The 9,129-nt window shown below is 55.1% G+C and overlaps 1 protein-coding gene across 1 annotated transcript; it reads right to left on the bottom strand.

The window, feature by feature from the left end:
• Nucleotides 1-1,223: 1,223 nt before the first annotated feature.
• On the bottom strand, nt 1,224-7,913 carry KLHDC8A (kelch domain containing 8A). Its single transcript, XM_003410260.4, has 5 exons — nt 7,538-7,913; nt 4,017-4,181; nt 3,478-3,693; nt 2,555-2,656; nt 1,224-1,417 (listed from the first exon to the last, which is right to left on the bottom strand). The coding sequence occupies exons 1-5, from the start codon at nt 7,911-7,913 to the stop codon at nt 1,224-1,226; spliced, it is 1,053 nt and encodes a 350-aa protein (XP_003410308.1).
• Between the last annotated feature and the right edge of the window lie 1,216 nt (nt 7,914-9,129).

The following is a 9,129-nucleotide window of genomic DNA, read 5'->3' as shown; positions in this document are numbered from 1 at the left end:
TAAGCTGAATGAATCTAGGTTAGACATGAGGAGTAAGCTAAGGCAGAAGACAGTTCATGAATGAACCTTTCTTAACGTTCGCTTGGAGTCTTGATGCATAAGAGAAGGGATATACCCGGCTATTCTGCTGGGGGTGTTTTGAAGGCAACCCTTCAGTGGGAGCTGCCAAGGATAGGTGGTCCTTGGGGCCTGAGAACGCCAGAGGGGTTGTTTCATCAAGTCTTCTTGACCCACGGATAACTTGCACCCCACCACCGCACCAGGGTGCCAGAGAGGATATGAATATAGATTTTAATCTTTGTGCTGCTGCTATTAACCAGAGTGCAATTAATCCATTCCTGGTGGATTTTGATGCCACAGTATAAATGAAAAGGTTTCACACAGAAAACACTCTGGGGGCTGTCGGTGACAAAAGGGTCAGGCCTCTGGTGGGAGGGGGTGGCAGAAGTGGGAGGAAGGAGAGAAGGGGGAGCAGGCCCAGGACTGGGAGTTTGCTCCCTCCTACCCTCACATACCCATCAAGGACCCCCAGAGGCATGGGTCCTTCCTGGCCAAGGCTCTGACTGGGACCGGCCCAAGTGAACCGGCTTCCCTCCCAGTGGGACAGCCTCTGGCTCCAAGTCCAGTTCTTGCTGAGTAGAAGAGGTCCAGCCCACAGCTGACACCAAGTGGGGAAGGGGTGAAGACCAAAGGAGAGAAGGGGGGGTCTGGGTCTCCCAACCTTTTCCCATTTTCCATCCCAAGAAACCCTCAAACTAGTTCAGAGCTGGAGGAAGGACTGCGATATTTCATCCTCCGGGTAGCACTGCCCAGACCACCTCCTGCCCTGGAGGCAGGGGAGAGGTAGACACAGGGGGACTCAAGGGAGAGCGTGGAGCTCAGAGGAGTAGGGGCAGGAGACACTTCTGGGCCTTTCTGTGCCTGAGCAGTAACAGGGGTCCCTCCCCAGAGGATAGCTGAGCTCTGAGCAGTAACTGGGGTCTCTCTCTCCCCAGAGGATAGCTTAGCTCCGACCTGGGTCTGGTAGAGTCGTCTGCACTCCTGACAGTTTTCTGGGGTTGGTAGAGTTTAAAGGGGAAGGGTGGTCACTTAAAGCGCAGGGCCTGACTTACTGGCAGGAGCTGGACCCCTGGGAAGTAGCCCAAGCTGCTATGAAGAGACCATTCCTCAGGTCAAGAGTAGGGTGATGGAGTCCAGGGCAAAGGTGCTGGGCCCAGGGGCAGCTAGGCGTCAGAGACACACAGGGCTTCCACTGCATTGCTCAGACCCTGGTTGACACCCCCAACAGCCAGGAGACAGTTCTTGAGGACAATGCTGGAGCAGGCACAGCGGGGCGTGGGCATGGCAGGGAGGGTCTCCCATTTGTTCTTCCCTGGGTGGAATGCCTCTGCTGTCTCCAGGACCGTGGGCTGGTTCCCTGGAAGCACCAAGGGAGTCAGAGCTTACAAAGGAGTCCAGCTACCCTGCAGCAGCTCCCCCTTCCTCAGAAGCCCACAAGCAGAAGGCAAGGCACCTCCCCTTCCCTCTTTCCTGTCCTAGGCTGGTGGCTTTTGTCAAGCAGCCACTTTGCCCCCCTACCCTCTCCCAGGCTTTCCATTTCCTTAAGAGTAAGTTTTATTTTCTCCAACTCTTCCTTTTCCCTGGAGTCCCTGGGTAGTACAAATGGCTAAGTGCTTGGCTGCTAACCAAAAGACTATGGATTCAAATCCACCCAGAGGCACCTCGGAAGAAAGGCCTGGCAATCTATTTCCAAAAAAATCAGCCACTGAAAACCTTATGGAATTCTACTCTCACACATATGGGATTGCCATGAGTTGGAATCGACTCGACAGCAACTGGTTTTGCTGGGTGCTTTTCCTAGAAGTCTTTAGAGTACTATTGCCTCCCTCCTGCTTTTTACTAAGAAAGCTGCCCACAAGGTCTAGCTCGTACTCGGCTACTTTCACGATGGGTAAAGTGGGAATTCTTCCACACAAAGTTCTCTCTGGGTGCCTGGAAGCCCTGCGGCCAATTTATCTCCCCTGTTGGGGTTTCTGTTGATGTTAAGGCTTTCACCCTTAGAGTCCCTTCTTTAAAATCCCAATAATCTCTGGGAGGGCTAGTACATCAAACTCCTAACTCAGAATAATTTGATAGACTGCTTTCCTCTTTCACACAGAGCTGGGTATCCAAGGAGGAAAGACAGATGAGAGAAAGAGGACCAAGGCTAATCTCTTCCACGCTGTGTCTCCGTTAAGTCGTGGATAGGGCCCCAGGGACCTGTGCTCAGCCAGCCTGATGAATTACTGGCTATCAGTATGTCCCTTATTCTCTCTGGGCCTGAGTTTCTCCCTTGTAAGAAGGCAGAAAGACCTTGGGTCTTTGATGATCCTTGGGGCCCATTTGTGGATATGTGAAGCCTAGGCTGGGGAAGGGTGTGTTCTGAGTTCTCTGGAATCGATGGGTAAGCAGGTGGTATGCAAGGAGCCATACCCTTTCCTGCTTGTGCAGAGTGCCAGAGGCCCGCCAAGCACCAGAGCCATAATACAGTCCAGCCTGGAAGTGCCATCCTTACCAAGTCCTCCGGCCACTATGACCCGTCCACTCAGAGAGCCAGCCACAAAGTCTGCCCGCCGCTTCTTGAGGAAGAAGGAGCGTTCCATCTTTAGCCATCCCCCTACAGGCCCCGCAGAGAAAGAGAGAGAGAGTTAGATGCCGACCACTTCCCAAAAATACAGACTGAGCCCTGAATAGCTCTGCCTCTGGGCAGCGTCTCCATTCCATTCACCCTGTGGGCTCCGGACACACCTGATGTCTCCAGATGTTTGAAATGACACACCCTCCATGGCTTCTACCCTTTCCCATGCAAGGTGCCGTCTCTGAGGACTCCAAATCCCCAACAGTGAATCACCTCGTTCTACCTCCAAAGGGATCCTGTTCTCAGGCTCTGAGCTTGGGAAGGGGCTAATCAGAGGCAGCCATGCAGGGAAGACCCCTCCTGGACCTGCCCCTGCGCAGATGTTGTAATAAGAGAGACAACAGGTGGAAACCAGTTGCCTTCGAGTTGACTCTGACCCATGGCGACCCCGTGTGTGTCAGAGTAGAACTGTACTCCATAGGGTTTTCAGTGGGTGATTTTTAGGAAGTAGATCGCTAGGCCTTCCTTCTGAGGCATCTCCGGGTGGACTCAAACTGTCAACCTTTTGGTCAACAGCCAATTCATCATTTGCACAAGAGGCATTGATAAAAAGCAACCAACCAACCCGAAAGGACCCAGGACAGATGAAAGAATTTAACCCTAAAAGTGGCCCTGAATGGAAAGATGTGTTCAGACTTCAGAAAGGCTCACCTCAGCTTGGTATGTGGCCCTTACCAGTTACCAAGTAGATGGATGGCTCTGTCAGAGGACGGATGGGGTGGGGGTAAGGCAAGGGGATTGGCCAGGAGGGAGGTGGGCAGCTAGGGCTTCCACGGGGGCACCCTGAGGGGGCAGCTCACCCTGCTCCATGTCAAACACGTCCATCGTCCGCAGGAACTTGGGCTGCCGGTAGAGCCGGCCCTGCCGCAGGCCTCCCAGGCTGTACAAGCGGTTGTCTAGGGTCACAAAGCTGGAGAAGGCCCGCTTGCAGGGAATGTTGGGAAACTTGGTCCAGGAACGAGTCTCGATGTCAAAGACCTCGAAGGCATTGACTGCATACTTGGACTGTCGTCCCCCTGAAGGCCAGAGCAGGGTGGGAGTTGCCGGAAAAATAAGTCCCTGGGGATAGAAGCTGGGTCTCCCCCTCTGACTGCTACCCAAGAATACAGGAAGCTCCCTAAGGAGTAGGGCAGAGCGGGGTGGAGGTTGCCAGAAAAATAAGTCCCTGAGGATAGAAGCTGAGTCTCCCCCTGACTGCTACCCAAGCTCCCTAAGGAGTGGGGCAGAATGACTATCCCCAGTGCCAAGGCCACCGCTCAGCACACAGGCCCTGCTTCCCATGAGAACTGACTCAAGGGAAGGGAGGAGAGGAGGTGTGGACCAGATAACCCATCCTTACCCAGCACATAGATCTTGGAGCCTCGGAGGAAGGAGGTGGCAGCATATCTCGGGGTGGGCATGGGCGCTAGGGATACCCACATGTCCTTGAGCATGTCATAGTGTTGGAGGTGGTTGTGGGGCCGGAGATCCAAGCCCATCCCGCCTGCTGCATACACTCGGTAATCTAAGGAGAAAGGCCACACACAACCCCTGGCTCAGCTCACAGACTCTGTGAGACAAGCCCGCCAGGACCCATCACCTCCAACGCCAGGCTCGGTTAACTCCTGAGCACCAGCACTGAGGCCAGGCCAAGTTCCCACCCACTGCTCCATCAGAGTGAGCCACAAATATATGTCACTGGGGTTGATGGCACCCTTAACAGTCCCTGCCATGGTTGAGCCTGGGTATTCTTGAAGCCCTGTTGAGACTGTATGCCTTAGTCTTCCTCGGTGTCCAGTTCTTGGTTAAGCCTGGAATACCAAGCCCTGCATAGGTGAAGACTGCAATGAAGTCTAGGCTTGGACAACCTCTGCAGGTCTTGTCCTCTCCATTCTCCTCCTTTCTGAGCAGTCAGAGGGGATGCCAAGAAGGAAGGCTATTCCCCTGAGGCCTCAGTGGTGCTTGTCCCCCAGGCATTCCCACACTGGGGCCTTTAGGAATGAGTTCAGCCCTGCTGTCACTGGGCCTTGGGGCACATTGGTTCTCTCTTTGTCTGCCACCCCCATGGGGGAATGCCATTGTCCCTCAGAAATTGGAAGGCCTTGGGCTCCAGGAGGCACCCTGGACTGAAAGAGAAATGGTGAGAGGTGGGAGAGATGAGGCTTCAGAGGAAAGGACACCGGGCTCTGAGATGCCTGAGTGATAGAGCTGGACAGAAATGAAGACTCTGTGGTCCCAGCAGTGAGCTGGGCACCCAGAAGAGGAATGAGTCCCCTCCCATTCTCTATGGGCATGGCTGTAGGTGGCCTCTGGAGGGCCTACCCTGACACACTGCACCAGAGAGGATGCACAAGTCATCTGTGTTTCCCTCGGCCTCATCTCTGTACCTCCTGTAGCCCAGCCAGGTAACCAGGTCCCCCGCAGGGCCCTCTTTCCCAGGGACCAGCCTGTCTTCCAGCAGCCAGTCCTCACTACTTTAGGCTCTTAGAGGTCTTTATTTTGCAGGTTATTGTAGGGGTGAGTTCTGCTTTCCAATGTTTTATGTATATAAAACCCACTGCCACTGAGTTGATTCCGACTCATAGCGACCCTATAGGGCAGGACAGAACTGCCCCATAGGGATTCCAAGGAGTGGCTGGTGGATTCGAACTGACGGCCTTTTGATTAGCAGCCAAGCTCTTAACCACTGCACCACTAGAGCTCCTTGTATAGGAAACTCTGGTGGTGTAGTGGTTAAGAGCTACAGCTGCTAACCAAAAGGCCAGCAGTTTGACTCCACCAGGTGCTCCTTGGAAACCCTATGGGGCAGTTTTACTCTGTCCTATAGGATTGTTATGAGTCAGAATCGACTTGATGTCAATGGGTTTTTGGTTTGGTTATACATACATAATATATATATATATATATATATATTTTTTTTTTTTTTTCCTATGGAAACCCTGGTCGCATAGCTGTTAAGAGCTCGGCTGCTAACCAAAAGGTCATCAGTTTAATCCACCAGCTGCTCCTTGGAAACCCTATGGGGCAGTTCTCTTCTATCCTATAGGGTCGCTATGAGTTGGAATTGACTCGACGGCAACAGTTTTTTTTTCCCTCCCCACATATAAAATATTCTAGAGCAGGGCCTGGAGGTGGGGCCTAACAATGAAGGAATTGACCTTAATTTTTTTTTTTTTTTTTTAAGCTCTACCTTCCCATTCTTGTGTCACCTGAAACACACTTCCACCTGGGAATCCTCCCATTCACTCAGGAGCCCAATTCCTAGTCATCTTTTCAGATTCACTCGGGAGTCCTTGAGCCCACTGCAAATACTGCTCAGCACCTCCCATGGATCCTCCATCACCCTCCTTACCACGTAAAAACAAAAGGTACTGAAATAATCTGTTTGCTTTTCCCAGTAGATTGCTAAGTCCTTGAGAACTTGTTAATGGGTGGCCCCAGCATCTGGTACACTGTCTGGCACACAGTAGGCATGTAAATGCTTAGTAAACTACTGTTGAACCCACTCACTGGCATAGCTAAGAGTATAGACTGGGAGGCAATTGTATGGGTTTGAGTCTCAGTTTCATCACTTACTAGCTGTGTAACCTTGGGCAAATGTCTTAACCTCTCTGGGTCTCAAAATACTTATCTCTAAAATGAGGATAATAACAGCATTTCATGGCACCAGCTGCGGGGATTAAAGAGGTTAATACATACAAGCACCCATGGTAAGGACTCAATGCATGTTAGTTTTTCATCTTTCAGCACCATTTTTTGAGGCCTGGGGCTACAGGGGAACTATTTCCCTCACTTTTTTCCTACGGGCCTCCATACCTTCCATCTTTTCTTACTAGGAGGTCACGAAGGCCCCACTGGCCATCCTGTCCTGAGGGATTCTGGGTTAAAGCTTCTGATTACCTTCACGGTTCAGACCCAGGCTCCTGAAGGCAGGACGAGATCTTCTGTGTCTTTCCTTCCTCCCTGGGGCCTAGCACTGGGCCTGTACCAGGGCAGGTCTCAGGAAATATGGGTGCTGATCTACAGTAGACCCAGCATGCATCTGGGATGACTTTGCAAGAGAAGCAGAGAAGGGAAGGAGAGCGGGACGGAAGGCCACGTTCCCCTGCAAGTCTCAAGTCTGTGCTACTCAGTCAAGCGTGTCTGAACTTCAGGCCTCCTAACTTCTGCTGGGGAATCTCCCATAAAACTCTTTGTGTTTTAGCAGAAGGAAATGAGGGGTTTGAGCTGGTGAAATGAGAATCCTAAAGCCCGTGGTCAGCATGCCCTGAGAACCCAAGAACCAGGGCAGGGTCCTGCCGGAGCACATTCTGGTCTCCACTTAGATGGTGAGGGAGGTTGAAGGCCAGCAGCCCTCTCAGTGGGGCCTGGTGATGGTACAAGGATGGAGTGACTGCCCCTCCTCTGAGCTCCTCCCTCTCCTCCCTGAGGCCAGGAGCTGGCAGGATATTAAAGACGGGGTCCAGCCCCAGGACCCCCAAAGGTGCCTGGAGGTAGTGGCACCTGCAAGGCAGATTCCAGGGGATGAGGAGTTTGTGGGTGGGAGGCTTCCTCATTATGCTGAATGTCTTCAGAGACAGTGCACTAAACCTTACAGCCCACAGATCCAACTCTTGCCTCTCGCCTGGCCCGCCTAGCGTGCTGGGAGGCACCCGGTGGAGTGGAGCTCCGGAGTCTGATAGAATTGCTAGACACTTCACCTCCCCGCGACTCAATTTTCCCATCTGTAAAATAAGGCCAGTCGATTCCTAGTTTTAGTGTCTATTGTGAGGATCAAATGAGATCAAATAGTGGGTTCCCCAAATCAGTGTTGGTTCTCACTCCCTTCCTCGTGGCTCCCCACTTCCTCCCCACTGCCCCCCTCAGCCCTGGTCCACTCGCCTTTGGCCGTGACAGAAATGCCCATGGCTGCCTCGCGCAGCCCGCTCCTCTTCTTCCACTTGCCCTCATCGATGTTGTACATCTCCACGACCTTCAGGGGCAGCTGACTGGTGCCCACACCCCCGATTACCATAATCCGCTTCCCCAGGGCGGTGACAGCCACCCCGGCCCGGGCCGTGGGTAAGGGCGGCAGAGCGGTCCACTGGTCGGCCTCAGGGGAGTAGACCTCGAAGCAGTCCATGGGGACGCCATTGTCGTCACAGCCCCCGATAGCATAGATCTGCCCCCCGGTCTCCAGCAGGGAGCAGTAGACCCGGCGGCTGGGCAGTGGCGCCAGGCGCTTCCACTGGAAGTCCTTGACGCTCGGCACCTCCATGGCAGCACTGGGGGGTCCGCTGGCCGCAGCCCCGCGCCCGCCGAGCTCCCAGGCGCCGGGGAAGGTGCGAGCCCAGGGGCCCGCGGTCTACTCCCCGCCGGCTCCTGCTCCCCCTCTCGCCGCCTCCATCTAGCTACCCTGCGCCAGCTCCCACCCGACCTCCGGCAGGGGCCCCGACGTCCGCCTGCGCTTTACGGTCCTGTAAGCCTAGCGGTCCGGCGGCGTCCACGCCTGGCCCTGCAAGAGGAATGGGGCGAATCAAGGGTAGCCGGGGGCCACGCGCCCTTGCCGACGGCGGTGGGCTTCGCAACCCCTCGCCAACTTTCAAGGAAGACGCGGCGGCGGAGGGCGCCCTCCCGCGGCGGCATCACGCCCCGTACCGCCTGGCCCGAGCTCTCCCTTAGCCCTCCCCGCCGACTGCTCGGAAAGCTCCGGGGCGCGCGCGGTTGGGGGCTCTCCGAGATGCGGGAGCTCGGCCTCCTTCCGGGGAGGAAGGAGTTAACATCCTTCGGCGCCGACACCGCCCTGCCCCCCGCCCCCCTCCCCGCAATTCCCAGCCCTCGCGGCGCCCACGCCCCCGCGTACACATACCCGGCGAGGCTCTCGGAGCGCGGTGGCGAGGCGCAGACAGCGCATTCCCCGAGAGTGGGGAGCCCCCGCCCGGCGGCGCAGGGAGCAAGGGAGAGGGCGCTCCGTCCTTCCCCAGGCCTCACCCCGCTGTCAGACATGCAGATAAGGAGAATAAATTAGCAGCCGGCGGCGAAGTGGAGCCGCGCCTGGGGGAAGGCTGGCGAGCCTGCTCGGCGCACAACGCTGGCCGTCGCTACACCTGTGCAGGAATCCGCGTGCGCCCGCGGCGGAGCGGGCTGTGACCTCTTTACATAAGCCCTGGCAGCGCCTGTCCCCGCGGGGGAGGGAGCGGGCCCGGCCGAGACGCTCACCTTGTCTGCAGGATCGAGGAGAGCGGGCCACTAGAGCCAAGTACCCAGATGACCGGGGCCAGCTTCCTTCCAATGTGGGGGTAGGCGGTTTGTGACTGTTTGTTTTGAGTGAGGAGGTGGAGAGTCCAATTACCCAGTTTATCTACAGTACACAGACCTAGTTCGTGACAGGCTGGCTCACTAGTCAGCTTTGCTTTGGGGGCGGTATTACCATATGGTTTACCCTAATGGAATCAGGTTACGTGGGTGTGATACAGGTATATCTGAACATAGCA

Source organism: Loxodonta africana, chromosome 20 (genome assembly GCF_030014295.1).
Source record: "Loxodonta africana isolate mLoxAfr1 chromosome 20, mLoxAfr1.hap2, whole genome shotgun sequence".
Classification (NCBI taxonomy): Eukaryota; Metazoa; Chordata; class Mammalia; order Proboscidea; family Elephantidae; genus Loxodonta; species Loxodonta africana.
Note: the sequence above shows the minus strand (reverse complement) of the source record. Positions and strands in the feature narration are given on the sequence as shown.

Bases quoted from the DNA above. Each gene is read 5' to 3' on its own strand.
- KLHDC8A (XM_003410260.4), bottom strand. From the start codon at position 7,913: ATGGAGGTGCCGAGCGTCAAGGACTTCCAGTGGAAGCGCCTGGCGCCA. The intron at 4,182-7,537 runs GCGAGTGGACCA...CTTTCTCCTTAG, and splicing joins CATTTCTGTCACGGCCAAAG to ATTACCGAGTGTATGCAGCA. The intron at 1,418-2,554 runs GTAAGGATGGCA...TGGTGCTTCCAG, and splicing joins CATAGTGGCCGGAGGACTTG to GGAACCAGCCCACGGTCCTG.